The sequence below is a fragment of the Urocitellus parryii genome, chromosome 11, assembly GCF_045843805.1.
Source record: "Urocitellus parryii isolate mUroPar1 chromosome 11, mUroPar1.hap1, whole genome shotgun sequence".
Taxonomy (NCBI): domain Eukaryota; kingdom Metazoa; phylum Chordata; class Mammalia; order Rodentia; family Sciuridae; genus Urocitellus; species Urocitellus parryii.
In genome coordinates this window covers 121,386,310-121,411,060 of record NC_135541.1, presented here as the reverse complement: position 1 = coordinate 121,411,060, position 24,751 = coordinate 121,386,310, and the positions used below count along the sequence as shown (strand labels likewise).

The window sequence follows — 24,751 nt, the reverse complement described above, 5'->3', positions numbered from 1 at the left end:
AATAAATAAGAACGAAATAAAGGTATTGTGTCTACCTACAACTAAATAATAATAAAATATATATAAATGGCTGGAACTGTGGTAGAGTGCTCGCCTAGCATGCACGAGGCACTGGGTTTGATCTTCAGCACCACATATAGGAAAATAAAAACAGTGTATCCACCTATAATTAAAAAACAAAAATAAAGTCCCCAACAGAGCTGGAGATTTTCCCAGTTTGAGATGAAATCAGGATGAAGAAGCAAAAAGACACAGAGAAATTCCCACTTTCATGATATCCTGACATGTAGCATTAAGAAAGGAAAGCAACTTACTGAGAAATCTCTTTTGGGAGTAAGCTTCTTCGGAAAGTGATCAAAGGCATAAGGTTTGGTGCAGACAGGATAGCGATTCCGGTGAATCTTGTAAAACAGGTGTGCTGACTTATCGAGACGATAATCACAGATGTACACATCTTGCTCCTTTACTCCTTTGGGTCTCCCTGTGAGTCCAAACACTGTTTTAAAGGATCCAATTTCCCCTTCCCTTTCATGAGCTACCTAAAAGCCACCACACAGCTTGTGACAGTAGCTAAACCCATAAATGGAAAATGTATTTATCTGGAAAGGCTGAACTTTAATAAGCACTGGTGGTTGCAGAAAAAAAAAAATCAGTTCCCAGATACCAGTGACCAAAAAGTAGACAAGGAATACAAAGAGAATAAAATACCATGATAGAAAGAAACAAGATATATTAAGAGATGTAAGGAATTTTGAGTAAGTATTTTGAGGGATAAATAGAACATATTATATGGAGGAGTTAAGACAAAAAAAGAGAGTATAATTAAAAGGGAAGAACATTTGGAAGTGAACACTTTTTAAATGGGAAGGGTCATCAGTGTCACAGAGCTGCAAAATGTGTGCCAGTACTGGAATGGAATATATATTATTTTGAACTACTTTGCTGTGATGCTGAGAGAACAAACTAAGTAAACTGACTCTGCTAATAATGACAACTAACATATATTAGACTTTTACTGTAAGCCATAAACTAAGTCCTTTTGTGGATAATTTAATCAAAAGTCTTTAAAATAAATACAAATCCTGTTTTTAGCAAGAAAATTGATACATTTAAGTATCTTGCCAAGGGCCACAAAAGTGAAACTATTAAACAGTATTTTAAAATGTCAACTAAATTAAAAAAGTGGGAACGAACATTACTGAGGATCAAACACTAGAAAGAAAAAAATGTAATATTTCTTTCTGAAGTTCCACAGCTAGCACTGGAGAATCTTTACATTGAGACAACTAGAATGGGGTGGGCAAATAAAAATCAATAAACGGGATATAAGGTCATTTCTAACTAGACCAGATCATTTACCTTTACAATATGTATAAAGGTCCAACACACAGCAGGTCCCCACTACCGCTTCCAAGGGAATGATCTCATAGAGTGGCACCCGAAATAGTTCATTGTGGTAGAACCGCCGGGATGGAGAATGGTGAGTTTCATGGGGACGGAAATAATGGTGACCAAAGGCAAAACGTTCTTCTCTAAAAAAAGGAAAATGGATAAGGGAAAGTTTAGTTGATTAGCAAAATTCTAGTGAATATTCATCTCTGCTGGTAGGATATAGCTGGAAGAAAGGAAGTCAGGACATACTTTTCATTCTTCCAAAGTTTCTCAATTCGGAAAATGTCAAGTTTATCTCGGTTAATGTGAGATAAAAGTCTATAGGATTGACGGACTGGGTGGCCATCAGGGGTACGCCGACTATCCCTCATCAGATATACACAGTCACCTAGGGAGATATACAACAAAGGAGAAAGTTAAAATGATTCTTGAATGAATTCTGTGAGGCATTCATTATCTGACCCAGGGTCTACATAGAAAGAACTCATAAGCTAAACCAGGATAAATACAGACATCTAAAAGTCTAACTGTAATGACAATCAATTCTAGACTATGAGAATGACCTGAGGGAGTTCTTCCATCTCTTGGACTTCCAATGTGTCTTTCCTAGTTTTCAAATTAGCTTTACAAACCTCTCTCTCATAAATCAGTATTATATGGTGAAGGGGTGATATGTATAAACATAAGGTATAAAGATCCATTAAAGGCTATTTGGAACAATGATTACTATACAGATAGCAGATAGTTCCTACTATTCTAACAGGTCTGTTCTAACAAGGAGGATTAAGTGGTTTGTACACACCTTGACGAAGCAGTAAGTCATCACGAAGCAAACAGATGAAGTAGACACAGCCAGGTTGGGCATAATGGGGCCGAGGAATCATGGGTACCTCCTGATAAGAGCAGAAAGTTAATGGATACCTTTAAGAGAGGAAAACAACTAAAATCTAAAATTCCCAACCAAGAATAACTCTTAAGTCATTTCAATACACCACAGATATAACAAAAGATGAAAACAACTAATTATTTAACCTGGAAAAGTCAAGATGGAGAACAAAACTAATAGGCTAAGTATTTCTGAATACATGGGTGCTTTACCACTAAGCTACATCCCCAGATCTTTTATATTTTATTTTTAGTTGCTGACACTGGCCTCAAATTTACGATCCTCCTGACTCAGCCTTCTGAGTCACTGGGATTAAAGGCATGTGGCACCATGCAAAACCTTAGTTACATATAGTGCCATTCCTTCCATAGATTTTTAAGTATTTTATTTTTCATTTAATCAAATTCCTTAGAAAATCAAGGGCAGGGGCTGGGGTTGTGGCTCAGTGGTAGAGTGCTTGCTTAGCACATATGAGGCACTGGGTTCATCCTCAGCACCACATAAAAATGAAATAAAGATATTGTGTTCTACTACAACTAAAAAATAAATATAAATAAAAAAGAAAGAAAGAAAGAAAGAAAGAAAATCAAGGGTAGAAACTGAGGACTAGACAGGTTGAAAAACTTTATCAGGATATTCTGTGTAATCAGAGCAGGGTGCATACCATGCGCTACATCTTTTATTTATAGATAAAATTTATAGTTGTATCAGAAGACAGCTTACCCTGTCCACAGGCCTTGGGTCACACTGCTCACAAAGGTAGTGTTCCACATCTGAGTTCACTCCCATACAGTCACAATGTTGCCACACCTAAAGAAAAATGTATAGTTAGGGGATGATAAAGGAATTTAGATGTATCAAGAAGTGTTGCGGGTAAGAATAAAAAAACAGCAATATGACAGGGTAAAATAGGATAAGTGGGTGAATAAAAATTAAAGATAAATGGTAAAATAGGTCTGAACAGAAGAAGAATACAAATTCATTCGTAATATATAGATCTGTCCAAATAAGAGGGAGAGAGAATAAGAAGATGAATATACTATGAGACCATTACTAAGTAATATACATTTATTTTATTTTTTTAAATATTTTTTTAGTTGTAGATGGACACAATACCTTTATTTTTATTTATTTCTTTATTTTTATGTGATGCTGAGAATTGAACCCAGTGCCTCACACATGCTAGGCAAGTGCTCTACCACTGAGCTACAAACCCAGCCCAGTAATATACATTTATGATATGGCTACTGAGAAAGTCTTCACAGTCACAAAATGTTTTCACTTAGCCTTGTTTAACTTTATCCTCTCAACAATCCTTTGTGTTACTTACAGACCCACCTTGCATATAAGGTAATGAGTTCACATGTACTGAGGGAAGACAAGAGGGATCACATCTGGGCCTTGACTCTTGCTTCAGGAGACCTACGGGATTTGTATACTGCAGTCTCTGTTAGCATGCATTACTTAGTGTGCTATCTCTAATGTACTTCTAGGTAAAGCACTAGTCTAAATACTATCTCTAGATCATGTGATAAATGTGCAGTAAAAATAGGCAGAGAGAACAGGAGGTAGAAAAAGAAGGGAGGCGGTAAATGAAAGACAATGTGGTCAACAGTGAGAGATAACAGGAACCTAGGTTTAGTGAGAGTACATAAAAAAGGCCACCATGTCATATGAGGTGTGGGCTGCATCTCTGAATACTGTCACCATGGTCATCAGGAACAGGCTTGTGCTTTACCTCCTGGCTCTTACCATGCACTTGTCACACTGGATCATGAGGCCTTCGTCCTTGTAGAGGCCACAGATACAGCGAATAACATCATCGTCCTTTTCATGCCCACTCTCCTTCTCAGAGACTGAGGTCTCACTGCTGTCTGCCTCACTTGCTGTTTCTCCCACAATCTCATCAATTTGGGCAGATGCCTCATGACGGGCATTGTAATAGGCCTTTCGCAGGCGACAAACATCTCTCCCAATTGGGGATTTACGCCCATAGTACTTCTGAAAAAAGAAGAAGAGGAAAAAAAATCATGTTTGGTTTTCTCAATTTGGCTTAAAAATATGCCTTAAGAGGTAGTATGATTTTCTTTCCTTTCCATTTTGATTAACAGTTCTGGTACAGCATCAAATGTAGTGACAGGCAGTTAATAACAACTAAAACTGAACTATATAATGAATTAAAATGAGAACCTCTATGATAATTTTCCATTTGCTCTACTGCTGTGTCATTTAATTCCTATCAAGGGCCTTACTATCCACAGGACAAAATACAGTGATCACAGGATATAAATTAATGTTGCAAGCATAATTACTTAGATGCATTGGAGAAGTTCTCCAATGACTCCTCCTACCCCCCAACCTTTTTTGGAGCACTGGGGATTGACTACAGGGCCTGACACATGCTAGGCAAGTGGTCTTTCATTGACCATTATAATCCCAGTTCTTATTTATTTACTTTCAGTGTTTCTTTTTTTTAATTAAAATCTTTTTTTTTTTTAAGAGAGAGAGAGAGAGAATTTTAATATTTATTTTTTAGTTTTCGGCAGACACAACATCTTTGTTTTGTATGTGGTGCTGAGGATCGAACCCGGGCCGCATGCATGCCAGGCGAGCGAGCTATCGCTTGAGCCACATCCCCAGCCCTACTTTCAGTGTTTCTTGAAAATGTTTTATAATTTTTTTATTCCACTTAAAAAAAAAAAATCTTTATTTTTGTTTATTTTTATGTGGTGCTGGGGACCAAACCCAGGGCCTCACGCATTCGAGGCAAGCGCTCTATCACTGAGCCACAACCCCAACCCTTTTATTCCACTTTATGAAAAAACTTTTAAATATATATTTTTAGTTGTTGATGGACCTTTATTTTTATTCATTTATTTATATAAGGTGCTGAGAATTGAACCCAGTGCCTCACACACTCGAGGCAAGCACTCTGCCATTGAGCCACAGCCTAGCCCTATTCCACATTTAATTGGTGAATTGTAGTTGAATATAATATTGGAACTTGTTGTTACATATCTGTATAAGTACACAATATAACAATATAATCTGGCCAATATAACTCCCCAGCACTTCCTTCCTCCCTTTTCTCTACTGATTTCCTTTTGATTATCCAAGAGATCTGTCCTACCTTTCTTTTCCTTTTCCTTTCTAGCTTCTGCATATGAAAGAAATCACAGGTTCCCTAGCCTTCTGAGTCTGACTTATTTTGCTTAATATAATGGTCTCTAGTTCTATCCATATTTCTGCAAATGACACAACAGCATTTTTCCTTGAAACTGAATAAACTCCATTGTGTATATATACCACATTAAAAAAAAAATCTATTCATCCATTGAAACCTGGGCTGTTTCCCTAGTTTGGCTATTGTTAACTGTGCTACTATAAACATGGGTATGCATGTATCACTGTAATATGATGACTTTAATTCTTTAGGATAAATACTGAGAATGGTATATGATGGTTCCATGCCTCATCTTGAGGAGCCTCTGTACTGATTTCTATAGTAGTTGGACCAATTTACAATCCCACCAATGGTATAACAGTGTTCTTTTTTCTCCCTATTGTCTCCAGCATTATTATTATTTGTATTCTTGATGACTTCCATTTTGACTGATGTGAGATGAAATCTCAGAATAGTTTAAATTTTTTAAAAATTTTTAAATAATTTTTAGTTGTCGATGGACATAATACTTTTATTTTATTTATTTTTATTTAATTGGGTTATTTGTTCTTTTGGTATTCTTTTGAATCCTAGATATTAATCTTCTGTCAGAAGAGTACCTAGTAAAGATTTCTCTCCCATTCTATAGGTTTTCTCTTCATATTCCTAATTGTTTTCTTTTTTAAAATGTTTATGTTTTAGTTGTAGTTGGACACTATCTTTATTTTATTTATTTATATGTGGTGCTGAGGATTGAACTCAGGGCCTCACGTGCACTATGTGTGTATAGAACCTTTTAAATGTGATACCATACCATTATTATTTCCTGAGCTTTAGGGTTCTATTGAGAAAGCTGTTGCCTGTGCCTACATGCTGGGATGCTGACCCTACATTTTTCCTTTCTAAGAGTTGCATAGTTTCTGGTCTAATTCCTAGAATTGTGTCATTTTGACCTGATTTTTGTGCTGGGAAAGAGATAAGGGTCTAGTTTCATTCTTCTACATATTGATAATAAATTTTCCCAACATTGTTTGTTAAAAAGGCTGTCTTTTCTCCAATGTATGTTTTGGCACCTTGAGGATCAGATGACTGCAGATGTGTGAACTTGTCTGTATCTCTTCTATTCTGTACCAATGGTCTATGTATCTGCCAGTACCATGTAGTTTTTGTTATTAATAGCTCTATAGTATAATTTGAAGTCAGTTATTGTGATTACTCCAGCATTGATTTTTTTGGTTTAGAGACTGTGTTGACTATTCAGAGTCTTTTATTCTTTCAATGAATTTTAGGACTATTTTTCTAGTTCTGTTTGGCCATTTTAACATTGCTTTTGCCTATCCTTGAACATGGGAGGTCTTTCCAGCTTTCAAGGTCTTCTTTAATTTTTTCTTCATTGTTCTATAGTTTTCATTATAGTGGTCTTACACTTCCTTGGTTAGATTTATTTTTAGGTGTTTATTTATTTTTTTGAGGCAATTGTGAACAGAACTGTTTTCCTGATTTCTTTCTCAGCAGACTCCCTGTTGGCATATAGAAAAGTTATTGATTTTTGTATGTTAACTTTGTAATCTGCTCCCTTGCCAAATAATTTACTCATTAGCTCTAGCTATCTTTTGGTGAAGTTTTTTGGATCTTTGAGGTACAGGAGCATATCATCTGCAATTACTGATAAATTTGACTACTTCTTTTCCTGTTCTTCTCCTTTTTTCCCCCCTCTTTTATTTCCTTCTCTTGCCTAATTGCTCTGACTAGAATTTCTAGGAATATATTAAATAGGAGTGATAGAAATGAACACCCTTGTCCCAGAATTTACAGGGAATGCTTTTAGTTTCCCACCATTTACTATGAGATTGGTTTTGGGTTTTTCATATATACCCTTTATGATGTTGAGGTATGACCCTTCTATCCCTATACCAATGGGTATTGAATGTTGTCAAAGGCCTTCTCTGCATCTATTGAGAGAACTAAGGAATTTTTGACCTTCATTCTATTTATGTGGTAAATTACATTTATGTATGATAAACCATCTTTGCATCTCTGTAATAAAACCAACTTGGTTGGGTGTACAATCTTCTTTTTTTTGCTAATTTTTTATAAGTATTTTTGCACCTAAGTTCATTAGGGATTTGGTTTGTAGTTTTCTTTCCTTGAGGTATTCTTTTTTGTTTTTTTTTAAATTGTTGGTTGTTCAAAACATTACATAGTTCTTGATATATCATATTTCACACTTTGATTCAAGTGGGTTATGAAATCCCATTTTTACCCCGTATACAGATTGCAGAATCACATCAGTTATACTTCCATTGATTTACATATTGCCATACTAGTGTCTGTTGTATTCTGCTGCCTTTCCTATCCTCTACTATCCCCCCTCCCCTCCCCTCCCCTCCCCTCTTCTCTCTCTACCCCCTCTAATGTAATTCATTTCTCCTTGAGGTATTCTTATCTGATTTTGGTATGAGTGTGATACTGGTTTCACAGAATGAATTTAGAACTGTTATATGCCTTTCTGTTTCATGGAATCAGAAGTATTGACATTAGTTCTTTAAAGGTTTTCTTTCTTTTTTTTTTTTTAAGACAGAGAGAGAGAGAGAGAGAGAGAGAGAGAGAGAGAGAGAGAGAGAGAGAATTTTTTAATATTTATTTTTTTTAGTTTTCGGCGGACACAACATCTTTGTTTGTATGTGGTGCTGAGGATCGAACCTGGGCCGCACGCATGCTAGGCGAGCGCGCTACCGTTTGAGCCACATCCCCAGCCCCTAAAGGTTTTCTTTAAATTATAATTCAACATTGTTTTAATTCTCTTCCTAGTTATTTGTTGGTTGCTCTTATTTGGTGTTTCATTCTCTATTTATCTGTTATCTAATAGCCTCTAAAGAGTATTTCAAAATAACTAAATAATTTTCTCCTTGAAACACCTCTTCTGGGTATTTCAAAATAATTGAATAATTTTCTCTATGTATTCTGCAGTATTCCATCCGTTCAAGGCTACCTTTTCTACAATGAGATTCGATTAATGTTCAATTTAGCAGCATAATGCCCTTCAATTCTATCCTCAAGATGTATTTAACTATTTATTCACATGTATTTCTGTGTATTTCACATTTATATATCTTTTTGAGGAAAGACACTATAGATATGCCTTAAATGTAGTAAAATGTCTATTTACTGGGTATATATAAACATTTAAGGTCAAATTAGGTTTTTATAAAAATTAAATTTTTGGAGGAATGATTTAGGCTTCCATTCTAGATTTTTTTTTTTTTTTTTTTTTAAATGATACTGGGGCTAGAACCCAGGGCACTCTACCACTGAGCTATAAATCCCATCTTTTTTTGGTGATAATTTTAAGATAAGGTCTCACTAAGTTGCTGAAGCTAGCCTCAAACTTGTGATTGTCTTGCATCAGCCTTCTGATTCACTGGGATTAAAGGCATGTGCCACCACACCTGGCTTCTAGAATGCCTTTTTATATGGGATTCTACAGTATTTAGCATATTGTAAATAGATAATCAAGGCGTATTTAATAAAAAATGAAAGCTGATAGAAGAGGGTAAAAATCTTAAACTTAATGGTTCTCTTAATCTGTGTTTGAAGTGAGTGAAGAAATACCTCAGCATTCCGAAAGACTTTAAGCATGTCAGCATCAAAAGCTTCTACTGTCTTATAATAACCAATGAGGATCTGCTTTTCTATGGTGACAAGATCAAGGGGATCAGAGATCTTCTCATAATAATCAGCATTCCTGGAACATAAAGTCATGGTGTTAATAAGGTACACATAGTACTTTTAGAAAACTCAGATTATTACCACAAATATGAACCTACTTTTTCTTTGAGGGGAGGTTCAAAAGTGGAGCTGCCAGTGCTTGTCGAGAAGAATCTGAAAAAGAATGCAAATTTGGTAGAAAGACTAATATACAAGAAAGGCAAGCATCCATCTCTCTCTCTCTCTCTCTCTCTCTCTCTCTCTCTCTCTCTCTCTCTCAGTACAGGGATTGGATTCAGGGGCGCCTAAAACCACTGAATCACATTGTCAGCCCTTTTTTGTATTTTATTTAAAGACAGGGTCTCAAAGAGTTGCTTAGGTCCTCACTAAGTTGCTGAGCCTGCCTTTGAAATTGCAATCCTCCTGTCTCAGCCTCCCAAGCTGCTGGGATTACAGGTGTGTGCCACTGAGCCTGGCTAGCATCTCTCTTTTTCATTTTTGTTTTGAGACAGGGAGGTGGGGACGAATATGTGACTCATTATGTTGTTCAAATTGGTCCTAAACTCATGGGCTCAAGTGATCCACCTGATTCAGCCTCCAGAATAGTTGAGAAGACAGGTATGTAGCACCATGACCATCTTTTTTTTTGTTTGTACCAGTTAAGTGCTCTACCACTGACCTAAACTCCCAGCCCCAAAACATCATCTACTAAATAGAAAAAGTAGGATCCTTCGCAAATTAAAAGCTAGAAAAAAAATCTTATATATTTTTTTTGCAGCCTGTAAAAAATGCACTTTTGCCATACATAAGTATAATGGCAGTGGTCAAATTAAACTTTCAAGATTGCCTAGGATATGGAAGATAAAATATGTATGCTTGAAATGTAGCATAATTTTGGTTGGGTAATGAGAAGAACTACCTATGAAGAATGAGACTTGAGAATTTACTGACATAGGTGGCTGCTTATAGCAAATTCCTGCTCAATAGATCTTATTATAGTAAAAAAAGTCATCCCATCAAAAAAATGTTTTCCAGTTCTCCTCGGTTTTCCATAATTAATATTACCGTTGGTTTCAATTTGATTAAATTCCAGATAATGAATAATTTAGTACTGTGAACATTTTCTGGAACTAATTTTCCTTTAAGTTATTCTGTATGGCATATTATATTTCATTTTCTACCTTGCTTTTTGGTCATTTCACTAGAGACATAAAGCCTGTTGTGTTCAGATGCACTGACACAGTACATGAATCTGCAGCTGTTTCATGTTAGATCAGATGGGGCAACCTGAGAATGTAAAAAAATGTGATCTTTAGGGAATGTAAATCCAATAGGTGCCAAAAACCTTTACATCCTGGGGCAGTTTGATCCTTCCTTTCTCTCTATGACCTTCAGTTAACTAAACTGAACCATAAGTGCAAAGGTGAACAGCAGACAGACCAGGAAAAGAAAAATAACAAAGTCCTTAGAATTTAAGGAAAAAAGACAAACCAAAGCTGATGGCCAAAAGTCACAATTATCAACCAAAATCTCTCATTTTAAACATCCCCAAGTTTCTTGGTTAGAAAGTTACTTATACTACCAAACTACCTACCCCAAATTAAAAACACTTTCCACCCCTCTACTATTGCTATAGATGTGTCTTGGAAGGGAATAGTGAAAAGTAAGGTGTTTTACATGAAAACTCCTTTAAAGTTTAAAGGGTAACTTTTTCCAAATTTATATTTTTTCTTTCTTTCTTTTCTGTGGTGTTGGGTCAGGAACCCATATAACTTCACGTGTTATATGTTGTTGTTCTTAAGTAGAGGTTAAAGCCTATGATCTGTTCAAAATGAAAAACTACATGTATGTACAAATACATATGCATAACCTCACTCCCTGGGGTTTTTATTAGATTTCCAAGATTACCTGTCAATTTAAAAAGGCTAATAACGATTAATATAATTAATATTTGTAATACTTCATTGTTTTTATTCGTTTTATTTTTATGGTACTGGGGATTAAACCCAGGGGCACTCCACTACTAAGTGACATTTCAGGGTCTCACTAAGTTGTCCAGGCTGGCGTTGAACTTGTGATCCTCCTGCTTTAGCCTCCCAGGTCCCTTGGATTACAGGCATGCACCACATAATATTTCTTTTTTCTTTTACTAGTGATTGAATCTAGGGTTACTTAACCACTGAGTTATAACCCTAGTCCTGGTGTTATTTTTCCTTTTGAGGCCGGGTCTCAGTAAGTTACTTAGAGTCTTGCTAAGTTGCTGAGGCTGGCCTTGAACTTGAGATCCTCCTTGTGATTCAGTCTCCCATGCCATTGGGATCACAGGCATGAACTTCCACACATAGTTTATACTACTTCATTCTTTTTTTTTTCTTTTAATATTTTTAATTGTAGATGGACATAATGACTTTATTTACTTATTTTTTTATGTGGTGCTGAGGATCAAATCCAGGGTCTCATACATGCTCTACACTGAGCTACAACCCTAGCCCATACTACTTCATTCTTAAGTTGCTAATTCACTGTCTTATTAAGGAAAATTTTATCCAAGGGAGAGAACTGCACCTCACAGATGCAGAGGTTCACTACCCTCAAGCTAAAAATGTGATTTCTAATACACTATTTAACTATAGTAAAATTATAATAAGCCAATAGTGTATGCCTGTAATCCCAGCAACTTGGGAGGCTAAGGCAGGAATATTGCAAGTTTGAGGCCAGCTTTAGCAACTTAGCAAGATCCTAAGCAACTTAGTAAGACACTATCTGGAAATTAAAAAAAATAAAAAGTTCTCGGGATGTAACTTAATGGTAAAGCACTCCTGGGTTGAATCCCTGGTACCAAGGAAAAAGAAAAAAGAAAAAAAGAAAAAAAAAAAAAAGATTAAGATGTATCCTGTAATTGGGCATTATGTAAAATTGTGGATGTGTATCCGACGTGATTCTGCAATCTGCATTTGGGGTAAAATTGGGAGTTCATAACCCACTTCAATCTAATGTATGAAATATGATATGTCAAGAGCTTTGTAATGCTGTGAACAACCAATAAAAAAAAAAAAAAAAGATGTATCCTGTAGTCCCATGCTCTGACAAAAGGTAGAACAAGTAAATCTCTTAAAATTCTAAATGTCCTTGGTCTTGGTCTTGGATATGTCAGGAGAAGGTAAGTGATAGGCTTAAAAAAGGCTAAGAACAAATTTGGGGTAGATAGGGTCACCTTTGTAAGAGATGATGCCATCACAGATCTCTTTGAAGATTTGGGCTAGGCGCGCGGCCCGAGCTACTTCAATGTTTTCCTCTGCAGCTGCCAAACGTCTTGTTCGAACAGATCGAGCTGTCTGCAGGGCAGAGAACTGGGTCATGAAGACATCTGGAAGGATAAGGTAAAAATTAATTTCAGGAAATGATTAATTCTGTGTGGCTTTCTCTTCCCCAATGGACTTCTGCCATTTGCTCTATTTTTCTTTTCTTTTCTTTTTAATGGTACAGGGGATTAAACCCAGAACTTGTACATTCTAGGCAAATTTATTCTACTTTTCTTGAAGTGACTAAGAATTAGTGGGCATTTTGAGGAGAAAAAGGGAAGAACAGAGGAAGAGCAATATCTTTTGAACGTTTTATTTTCAGTTAGAGATGACATACTAGTGTCTCTTCCTTCAGTCTGTTTTGAATAGTAGCTGAACTCAGGAGTGCTGCTATATTATTCATTCTAAAAGGTTAGAAAAAAAAGTTGGGTGTAGTGGTACGCACCTGTAATATCAGCAAGTTGGGAGGCTGAAGCAGAAGGACTGCAAATTCAAGGTCAGCCTTAGCAATTTAGGAAGACCCTATCTCAAAAAATAAAAAAGACCAGGGTGGGTGGGGAGAGAAATGAAATTTGATGGTTTGCATGTAGAATGCTGATCTGAACGTGTGTAAAAGAATCTTCAAATTTAAAATATTTTTCTCCCCACAGTGCATTTGACATCTATAGTTTATTCTGTGTGCAAATTATTTTCCAGATAAGAATGACCGATCATAGATGGGACCCTAACAATCTCAAAACCCATGATCACTTTAGACTGTAGGTGACATTTGTGAGGTTGGCAAAAAGGAATTTCTTTCTATTCCTTATGGTACCAATATGGCAGTTGAAAAGCTGGGATGGATATTGATTATTAACATCAGTACTAATTATTAATGCTAACAGTATGGATTTTATATATATATAGATTTTTTTTTTTTTTGGGTACCGGAGATTGAACTCAGGAGCTTGACCACTGAGCCACATCCCCTGCCCTATTTTTTATTTTATTTAGAGACAGGGTCTCACTGAGTTGCTTAGTACCTTGCTTTTGCTGAGGTTGACTTTAAACTCAAGATCCTCCTGCCTCAGCCCCCTGAGCCACTGGGATTACAGGCGTGCTCCACCACACCCGGCTTGGATCATAACTTTTTTGGTACAGACTAAAAGGAATCTTTTAGCCCTAATCTTTTAGTCCTTTTATTTCCTAAAAAGGAATAGACTGAAAATAACTATATCATCAGTTTGGAAACAATTTTATGGAATTAATAAATATATTTCCCATGCCTTACCAGACTTGATATTCCCATCGTCTCGGCAAATGCCATTCCAACGGGTATATAATGATGCTGAGTGAATATTGTCACTGGTGTGCTTCACGTCCTCCTGTTTCTGTCGAATCTTCTCCCAGTTTCGAACCAAAAACACATGATGCTTTAATACAAAGTTCCTGAACATAATGAAGAAAGGACTTCCTTTATTCATTAATTCAATAAGCATTTATCACATGTCTACATAGAAGCCACTGTTAGGTGATACAAGTGAATATTTAAATGTGAATAGAGCTGTGGTAAAGATAATTATATGGGCAAGATATCATTTTTTTGGGGGTGGGGGTGGGGAGATAGTACTAGGGCTTGAATTCAGGGGCACTTGACCACTGAGCCACATCTCTAGCCCTGTTTTGTATTTTATTTAGAGACAGGGTCTCACTGAGTTGCCTAGTGCCTCACCGCTGCTGAGGTTGGTTTTGAACTCTTGATCCTTCTGTCTCAGCCTCCCAAGCCACTGGGATTACACGAGTGTGCCACTGCGCATGGTTAAGATATCATTTACCTTTCCATCTTGATTTTTTTCAGATAAAAGAACATTTTCCTATATTATTTGGAAATGACTGGCACACACTGTTAAAAGGCTACAAAATGGGGCTGTGGCTGTGGCTCAGTGGTAGAACGCTAGCCTGAGGCACTGGGTTTGATCCTGGGTTTGATCCCCAGCTCCACATAAAAATAAAATAAAGGTATTATGTCTCTACGACTAAAAAATAAAGCCTCCAAAAAATTTGGCAAGTGAGAGACCATATGTCAGAAATTTTTGGAATATTCATACAAATTCTAAGGGAAACTGCAAAGATAAAATAATGGGCTTGGGATTGCCTATAACAAGAACTGGACTAGCAGATAAAGGCAAGGACATGTTAGAAGGATAGGTGCTCAGTAAATTATGGAATTAATAGGTACAGTGTCTCCATATGAAACTCTAAACTTAAATGAATTTATGTATCTGAGCCTATAAAATATTGATGATTTTCATTATATTATATTTTCACAGTAACATACATATAAATAAAAGTGACCTTGGATAAGTCTTAAACTATCAGCCTTAGTAAACAGATTAGATTAATTTTATAGTTACTGATTTTGTCTGGAATCACCTGTGGAAGACTGTAAACTGATGCCTGATTTCCACCTCTGAAAATTCTGGTTTATGTTTTCTAGGGTGTGTTCTGAGCATTGAGAGGTAGAAGGTGTGTGTGTGTGTGTTGCTTGGAATTAAACTCAGGACATTATATAAACTCTACCACTGAGATATATCCCCAAGCCCTTGGAGTTTTTGAAAGCTCCCAGTGCAAAGTAGGGAACCAATGGATTAAGTGAAAGGGGCTAAAATTAAAATAAAAGAACATTATAAAGCTATACTTCCTAAGATATCAGAATATCTATTAGCGGGGGTTGTGGAATATGTCCCAAGACAATTTGAAAAATAGGGGACATAATCATTTTGTTTATTTCTGACAGGGATAGTTCTTATCTGAATATAGGGAACAGCAGAAATGACCACTAAAAATCCTTTTTTCTTTTGGCAGTTAGGTGAAGCCTATGGAATCTTTTTTGAACAATTATTTTAAAATTATTTTTGAATTAATTTAAACTTCTAAGTTAATTTATTTTTCTTTTGTTTTGAGGCATTGGGGATCAAACTGAGGGCCTTGTACATGATAAATAAGTGCTCTACCACTAAGCTACACTCCTGCCCTTTTTAATTTTGAGATGACAGGGTCTTACTAAGTTGCCCAGAATGGCCTCAAATTTTTGAACATCCTTCCTCAGCCTCCACCACATAGGTGGAAATAATTTTTAATACATAGGATTAAAAGGAAACCAAATACACTCAAATATATTTATAAAATGATGACAACAAAAAAACGTCAAATACTAAATTTGTGACAGAGAATTACACTTTTTGTGTGTGCTACTGGGGATGGAATGCAGGACCTTGGGCATGCTAGGCCACTTAGCCAACGTAGCACTCTCTTTTGAGATCGGGCCTTGATAAGTTGCCCAGGCTGGCCTCAAATTTGCAATCCCAGTGCCTCTGATTCCTGTGTAGGTGGAATTATAGGTATGTGCCACTATGTCTACTATATATATACACGGTAGTATAGGGGATTTAACCCAGGAGTACTCTCCCACTGAGCTACACCCCAGTCCTTTTAAAAATTTTGTATTTTAAAATAGAGTCTCCCTAAGTTTCCAAGGCTGGCATTGAACTTGTAATCTTTCTTGTTCAGCCTCCCGAGAAGCTGGGATTACAGGCATGTGCTTCCATATCTGACTCCGGCTTAAATTAATTCTTAATGTGTGATGAGATAAGAGTAATGGTCTAAGAACTATAGGAATTTTGAGGTAAACATGAACATAAAATGCCATTTTGAGGTATTTAAAATATCTGAAAAAGAAAAAGAAAAAAAAAAAAAAAAAAATAAAATATCTGTAATGTCATATGAAAATATCTGTGAATGGGCACTGCTAATTCTTCCTTTCAAAACACACACACACACACACACACACACACACACACACTTTGCTTATAATAATATTTGAAGAAAATGACAACTATCAGAAATCAGGGAATAAAAAGAAATAATTATTTCTTCCTTTAGCAGAACAAAATGGATCAACTTAAAGAAGCTTAACAATGTTTTAAACTGACAAACAAATCACCTAATTTAAAAAAGAACTCAGATAAAACCATCTCCTTTTTACCTCTCTCGATTGGACATTGGCTTCATCTGTAATTGGGGTGTCAGCCTTGTTGGGGTGTTGATGTTTTCATTGGGCTCCTCAGAGAGATGGCCTCTCTGAAAAAAACAAATGGGTAAGATTACAGTGGGAAAAAAAAGATCAATCAGAAATCATCTCCAGGAATATTAAGAGTACTCTTGTGGTGCCACCCTTTGCTAATCCCCTTATTTTAGTAATTTCCTTCAAGCAGCCCACGAGCAGCTCTTGGGGAAAGCCATGAATTCATTATTCACCCTTTTCTTCAGTTTGTGCTTAGACTTTCTCTTTTCTTTGGACCGTCCAGACTTTTTATGTGTGGTCATAGGTTGGCTGCTTTTGCTGCTGGTGAGTCCATTCATGCGTTGACTCTTGCCTCCGATGATTCCTCGACATTTCTCAAAGCCACACTTACAAAGTTGCTTTTAAGGGAAAGAGAATACTTTTTTAAGCCTGTAGTCTCATTTACAAATTCAAAAAGGATGCCTGAGCATTTAGTCAACCAAAGATTAGTACTTGTTAAGGAATTTGAAAATACAGGGGAAAAAAATGATTGAGATTATAATAAATAGAAATGGGTTTCCACAGAAGAAAAGGAAAAACTAAAGGAAAATTATTTTCACCAAAAGAACAGATTGGAGACCTAAAACGACACGGCAATTTTTGATTCTTCAGAATTCTTAAATAATAACTGAGACCTATGTTTCCCAGATAGATGGAGTAAAAAGCAAAAAACTGTCTTCTCAAGTATTTCTCAGTTGGTCCAAGACAATATGTATACTTTAGACCCATATTTCAGTGCTGTAAGTGACAAAGTTCAACTTTTCCTCTAGGATTTATTATTCTTACTTGTTTCTCAACATTGAAGGAATGAAAGTTGTAATCATAAGTGAGTTCAGTCCCAGCTGGCATATCTTTAAGTGCGTACAATCCAATCCGATATACTCCATTAACAGACCTATAAAAAATGTAAAGAACATATTTAAAGAATGGGATTCTTAATATCATGCCTGAAAATCAGAAAAATTGGTACAAAACTAATTTGACTTCCTTGGGTTTTTTTCTGTGGTTCCGGGGATTGAACTTGAGGTGCTCTATCACTGAGCTACATCCACAGTTCTTTTTATTTTTTATTTTGAGTCAGAGTCTCATTAAGCTCCTGAGACTGGCCATTAACTTGTGATCCTGTGCCTCAGCCTCCCAAATCACTGGGATTACACCCAGTGATTTGAACGACCATGCCTGGTGAATTCCTCCATTTTTAATCTCTCTCTGTTCTACCCAGACTATATAATACTACCTGATGAACAGTGCATGTGCGCACACACACAGATACTTAATTGCAGTCCACGTGTCTCATTCTCCTGAGTTGATGGAATTACAGGCACAGGCCAACTGAGCCTGTTAAAGCCATATTTTAGAGAGACTCTGAATACTAAGCAAGAAAAGTTAAGATGTATTATAGCCTGGCATGGTGGCATATGACTGTAATTATAGAGACTCTGGAGGCTGAGGCAGGAGGACCCACCTCAGAAACTTTGAGACTCTGTCTCAAAATAAAAAATAAAAAAAAAAAGTCTTTAGTCTATTAATTGAATTAAAATTGTTTCCTATGTCCTACCTAAAAACCTTACAGTTCTTACTGATCTCCTTTATTACTAAGTGTCTCTCTTGTTCTACCACATGCAAGTTATTAACAATCTATTATGTAGTGTTCTAGATGTTTTACATAATAAATAAGTTTATAATGGCTAACATTTTTTGAATGCTTGATGTATTAATTATAACATTTTGTTATATTAACTGATTTAATGCCTTGACAACTTTAGAAACCAGACACCATTATTAGTTAGTATTATAATCCCCATATTACAAATGTGAAATCTAAGGCATATATAGGATAAGCAACTTGCCCAAAGTCATATAGCTAGTAACTTGGAGAATCAAGTTTCAGATCAAGGTAGTCTAGCTTCAAAATATTAACTACTATGCCATACTGTTAATACGTCTTGGCATTAATTTTTAAAATAACCCTTTGAGATAGATACTATCATTTCTATTTTATACAAGTATTTGTAGCTTAGTAGTTTATTCATGGTCATATAGCACCTACAATAGCATTTGAACCCAGAGGATTAAAACTCAGGTTATTTGACTCCACAGCATGCATCAGTTTGTACCTTTATGTTGCTGTGTAGTACTCCCTTACAAAAATAAATCACACTTTATGTCCCTGTTCGACTGCTGATGAACATTTGGGTTAATTGCAGTAATATTTGGGTTACTGGTAATTATTTACAAAATATTGATATTCTTGTATATGTATTTTGAACATAAACACTCATTTCTGGTGGGGATATACAAAGGAGTAGGGTTGCTGGGTTACTGAATATGTGTAAGTATATAGGAGGTACTTCCAAAATTTTACCATTTTTTTCCCAGTGCTGGGGACTGTATAGTAGGCAAGCACCACTGAGCAACACCGTGAGCCCCTAATTATTTTTTCAAAGAGATAATAACTTACATTTCACCAGCATTTTAAGAGCATTCATGTTTCTTTACACCTTCAATATCATTTTTTATCCTCAGTCCTTAATTCTAGACATTTTGGATGTAATATTATGACAATATTAAACCAATACTTGGTTTAATATTGTCATAATATCTAATGATGTTAAGCACCTTTTTGTATATTTATTGACTGTTTTCATATTCCCTTTTTTGAAATACCTAGTTTTTTACCTATTTAAAAAAACTAAATTATCTCTGATTTTTTTACAGATTCTGCAAAAAACAAAAAAATACCACGATGGCCTTTATTAAATAAACAAATTGCAAACACCATCTTCCCAGTGTATGGCTTGTCTTACATTGTTGGAAAGGTATATATATATATTTTTGGTACTGGGGATAGAACTCAGGGGTGCTCTAATACTCAGCTATATCCCTAGTCCTTTTTGAAGACAGGGTTTCACTAAATTGCTTAAGGCTTTGCTATGTTGCTGAAGTGTGCTTCGAATGTACAATCTTCTTGCTTCAGCATCCAGAGTTGTTATGACTCTGGAGGTATGTGCCATTGTGCCCAGATAAATAGTACTTTTTTTTTTTTTTTGGGTGGTACTGGGGGCAGGAACTTTATAACTGAGATATAATCTCAGTCCTTTTATTTTTTTATTTTGAGATAGGGTCTCACTAATGAACTCATGCTGTCCTTAAACCTGTGATTCTTCTGCCTTACCCTTCTGAGTAACTGGGATTACAGGCTTGGGTCACCTTGCCTGGCTTGATGTTAGATTTCTTAATGTTGAACACCAGCTTAAATGTTAAACTTTGCTTGTGTCTTACGCATGCCAGCTTAGTATTCTACACCTGAGGATAAATAGAAATTCTTAATTTTATAAAATTTTACATTATATGGCCAATGCTATTTATGCCCTATTTATCTTCACCTATCCCAAATCAAAGAAATAAAATTATCCCATTTTTCTATCTAGAAAATTTGATTGTTTCAACTATGATATTTAGGTCTATGATACACTTTAATTCTTCTGTGTGGACTAAGAAACAATGGATTGAGCACTTACTAAAACAAAACAAAACAAAAAACAAACAAAAAAAACAAACAAACAAAAAAAAACCCTCCACTATATATAAATATAGTGGAGGCTTTGTCATAAATTAGGTGACAATATATGCATCTTTGCCTATATTTTCTGTATTCATGTATTATATATCTCAAGCAAATACTCTTCTATTGTATCTTTATAGTAAGTATTAAAATTTGGTGGTGTAAGTCTGCAGATTTTGTTGCTCACATCATCTTGGCTTTGCTAGGTCCTTCGCAGTTCCTCATATATATTCACGATTTAATAATATATATTAGGAATCAGCTTATCAATATCATAAGGATTGGATTTTGTATAGACTTGAATTTATAGGTAAACTTGGTAAGATGTGACATCCTAAAATATTGAGATTTCCAATCCTTGAACATGTTGTAGTCCTCCATTAATTGAAGACTAGTATTTTAATTTACTATCATTTTAAATTTCTCACATTAATACTTATTGGTTGTAATACAGATATCTTTGAAACTTTCATTAGATTTTAGTCTAGTATTCTACAGCCTTTTGTTAAGTTATTATAAATAATATTATCATTTAAAATTCACTAATTGGTTGTGACTAATATACTGCAATACATTCATCTTTTTTATTTTTATAAAGGGGTACTGAGGATTGAACCTAATGCTAGGCAATGGCTCTCTCACTGAGCAATACTACCACCCTTTTTTGTTTTAAGATAGGGTCCTGATAAATTGCCTGGGTTGGCCTCAAATTTGTGATTCTCTTGCCTCAGCCTTTGGAGTGCTGGGATTATACTTGTTTGCCACCATGCCTGGCTAGCTACAGTTTTTTTTTTTTTTTTTTTGTACTAGGAATCGAACCCTGGGGCACTAAACCTCCAAACCTCGTCCAGAGACCTTTGCAGTTTTTTTTTTTTTTTTTTTTGAGGAAGAGTCTTCCTAAATTGCTTAGGGTCTTGCTAAATTGCTGAAGCTGGCTTTGAACTTGTGTGCAATCCTCTTGCCTCAGCCTCTCAAACTGCTGGGATTATAGACGTGTGCCAGTGTACCTGGCATCTAGAATTTTTTTCCCTTTGGGGTACTGGGGATTGAACCTAGTGGTGCTTTACCACTGAGCCACACCCCCACACCTTTTTGCTGTTTGAGACAGGGTCTCACGAAGTTGCTGAGTGCCTTGATAAATTGCTGAGGATGTTCTTAAATATTCAATTCTCCTGCCTCAGCCTCCCCAGTCACTGGAATTACTGTCATGTAGCCACCATGGTCAGCTACATTTATTTTTTAATGTTGAAGTAATTTTTCATTCCTGGAATAAATCCCACATGGCCATCATGAATTAACCTTTTAATATGCTTCTAGATTTTATTTAGTGATATTTTTATTTAGGGTTTTTGTGCCAAAGTTCATGGGAGCTATTTTTTTTTAACATCCTGGTTAAGTTTTGGATGGAAGTTATGCTAGGTATAAAAAGGGTACAATTTATATTAGACTGGGAGTCATAGTAATATTTCTTAAGTATATGGAAGAATCATCAGTAGAGGTATCTGGGTCTCAAGTTTCTTTTTTATTTTTTCAGTGCTGGGTGTTGAGCCCAAAGCTTTCTGTACACTAGGCAAGTGGTTTAACAATGAGATATATCCCCAGCTCTCAAGTTTCTTTGTTAAATTAACAATTTCTTTTGTTAAATTAATTACAGTTTCAAGGTGGTTTCTTTTTTTTTTTTTTTTTTGGTGGTTTGGTAGATATTCAGGCTTTTGATTTCTTGTGACATTTTTGGTAAGCTGTATTTTTAAAAGAAATTGTTCTGCTTGTCTAACTTTTCAAATATAATGATGACCAGGAAAATGGATAAAACAAACCAGTGAATTAAAAAAATACCATGCTAACTGTAAGAAGCCAGACACAAAAGAGTGCAAATACATAAAAAGTTCTAGAATAGGCAAACAAAACAACAATTAAATCCCTATTACAATAGAAATCAGAACAGGGTTCGCCTTGAGATAAGGAGCACTGATTGACATAGAAGGAAACTTTCTGAAATGATGAAAACATTCTATACTTACATAGGGGTGTGGATAACATAAATGAATACTGATGAAAATGTACAATTAAGAGGTATATTTCTTTGTATATTATATTTCAATTTAAATAAAACTTACATAAAATAAAGTTGTTCATACTACAATAATTATATAATTATTTTGCGTGTGGTACTAAGGACCAAACTAAAAGCCTCATGCATATGAAATAATGATTTACCACTGAGCTACATTACATGTCTATTATATTTTTGGTTGCTTATTAGATATAATTTCTTTCCTTCTCAACTAGAGTCTAGTCATTTGAGAAAAGAGACCTCATATTTCACTTATTTTTATTTCATACTGTGACAAATACACTAATAAAAAAGTTTGCAATATAGACTAATAAATGAACTAAAATGAGATGATCCATATAAAATAGTATCTAGCACATAGTAAGCATTCCATAAATATGAGGAATTAGTTATCATAATTACTGTATTTTCCTGGGAGTAGTTTGGATGAACAAAAGAAATAGCAGGAGCTTACCCTGCCTGAAAGATCTAGTATAATGGGCAATTGTCTAAGATGCTTTGCATAACTGACTGAAATTGTGGAAAATTTAATGTCTGATTGCCCTTAATGTCTTCTGCTCTGCTGGTTTCTTCCCTTCACATTTTCCTGCTTCCTTACCATTTCTGCATTTCACAATTTGGATCACAGCTGTGGTTGATGAATCGGGCCTCATTTCCCATACGGTAACTGTCAATCACCATCCCACTATCCAGGTTCAGACAGTAGTGGTCACTGTGATTATGATACTGCTCAATCATCCTATTTCTGAAGAGAAAAGAAATTATTATTTTTAAAAATATTTATTCTGTTTTAGGTGGACACATTTATGTGGTGCTGAGGACCAAACCTAGTGCCTCATGCATGCTAGGCGAGCACTCTACCACTGAGCCACAACCCCAGAAATTATTTGAAGCCAACCCCAAGAAATTATTTAAAGCCAATTAATGAAAAGGTTGAAAGGTAATTTCAAATTTTTCATTTTCCATTCTAAGCTCGTACCTTTGCCATTTTATTGGGACACCAAACTTACTATCTTACCTGAACTCCTGTTCGCTCACAACCTCCCCTAGATATTCAATGATGAACTGTCCAGCTTTAAGGGGTTCTTTGGTTCTGATTCCCCAACCCTTTTCCTCAGCTCGAAATCGTTCCAGACATTGCACCCACTCATGCCTTTGTATCCTCTGGTTACAGCACTGGTCACCACAGGGGCAAGTGTTGGGGGAACACTCAGCAAAGATCATCCTAGAAAGAACAGAAGTAACTGTATATCAATTTACGTGATACATTGGGTTATTTTATCCTTTTTTCATAGTATAACAAATATTTATTTTTTGTAGTATTAAACACAGAACACAGGAATGATCTACCACTGAAGTACATCTCCAGGCCCTTCTTTAGGCACGTGCCACTGCGCAGCCCCTTCTTCTTCTTCTTCTTTTTTTTTTTTTAATATTTATTTTTTAGTTTTAGGTGGTGTTGAGGATCAAACCCAGCGCCCCGTGCATGCCAGGAGAGCATGCTACTGATTGAGACACATCCCCAGCCCGAATTCTTATTTTTTGAGAAAGGGTCTTGCTAAATTGTCCAAGATGACCTGGAACTTGGGATTCTTCTGCCTCAGGCTCCCAAGTTGTTGGTATTATAGCATGTGCCACCATGCCTGGTTTGTAGAATACATTAAATTTTTTTTCTTTTTAGTTGTAGGCTGGAGACATCTTTATTTTTTCTATGTATTTATTTTTATGTGGTGCTGAGGATTGAACCCAGTACTTTACACATACTAGGCAAGTGCTCTACTACTGAGCCACAACCCCAGCCCTAGAACACATTTTTAAATGATTATAAAATAAAATAATTTTTTTTTTGTATCAGGGATCAAAATCAGGGACTCTTAACCACTGAGCCACATTCCCAGTCCTTTTTTGTATCTGATTTAGAGATAGGGTCTTCACTGAGTTGCTTAGCTTCTCACTGAATTGATGAAGCTGGTTTTGAACTCACAATTGTCCTGCCTCAGCCTTCCCAGATATTGGGATTATTATATATGTGCCAATGAGACTGGCTATTGAAATAAATTTTTAATAAAATTTATTTCACTAAGATCATTATATTTAATTAAAAATTAACAACACAAAAATTTCTAAATCAGTCTTTATTTTATTATTTTTTTTTTAAAGAGAGAGTGAGAGAGGAGAGAAAGAGAGAGAGAGAATTTTTTAATATTTATTTTTTAGTTCTCGGCGGACACAACATCTTTGTTGGTATGTGGTGCTGAGTATCGAACCCGGGCTGCACGCAAGTCAGGCAAGCGTGCTACCGCTTGAGCCACATCCCCAGCCCCTAAATCAGTCTTTAAATACCCAATGCTTCTTCTAAATTATTATGCAAATTGTTCACTCAATATCTGGGATAAGCACCATTAGTATTTATCAACATCAAGAATGCATTTACTGGGGCTGGGATTGTGGCTCAGCAGTAGAGCGCTTGCCTCGCATAGGTAGGACTTGGGTTCGATCCTCAGTACCACATAAAAATAAAGGCATTGGGTTGTGTCCATCTACACCTTATATATATAT

At 35.7% G+C, this 24,751-nt stretch overlaps 1 protein-coding gene across 3 annotated transcripts in view; it reads right to left on the bottom strand.

Moving 5' to 3' along the window:
* Positions 1-24,751, bottom strand: part of Ash1l (ASH1 like histone lysine methyltransferase) — a 175,692-nt gene that overhangs the window by 7,109 nt on the left and 143,832 nt on the right. For all 3 annotated transcript variants that reach the window (XM_077791088.1, XM_026404956.2, XM_077791090.1), the window contains 15 exons: positions 23,211-23,417; positions 22,791-22,937; positions 17,340-17,448; positions 16,748-16,912; positions 16,476-16,570; positions 13,722-13,879; positions 12,364-12,516; positions 9,269-9,323; positions 9,054-9,186; positions 4,031-4,279; positions 3,002-3,088; positions 2,195-2,285; positions 1,642-1,780; positions 1,360-1,532; positions 315-481 (listed from right to left, as the gene is read on the bottom strand). In XM_077791088.1, coding sequence (XP_077647214.1) covers positions 315-481; positions 1,360-1,532; positions 1,642-1,780; positions 2,195-2,285; positions 3,002-3,088; positions 4,031-4,279; positions 9,054-9,186; positions 9,269-9,323; positions 12,364-12,516; positions 13,722-13,879; positions 16,476-16,570; positions 16,748-16,912; positions 17,340-17,448; positions 22,791-22,937; positions 23,211-23,417 — 2,128 coding nt within the window. The remainder of the gene's footprint in view (positions 1-314; positions 482-1,359; positions 1,533-1,641; positions 1,781-2,194; positions 2,286-3,001; positions 3,089-4,030; positions 4,280-9,053; positions 9,187-9,268; positions 9,324-12,363; positions 12,517-13,721; positions 13,880-16,475; positions 16,571-16,747; positions 16,913-17,339; positions 17,449-22,790; positions 22,938-23,210; positions 23,418-24,751) is intronic.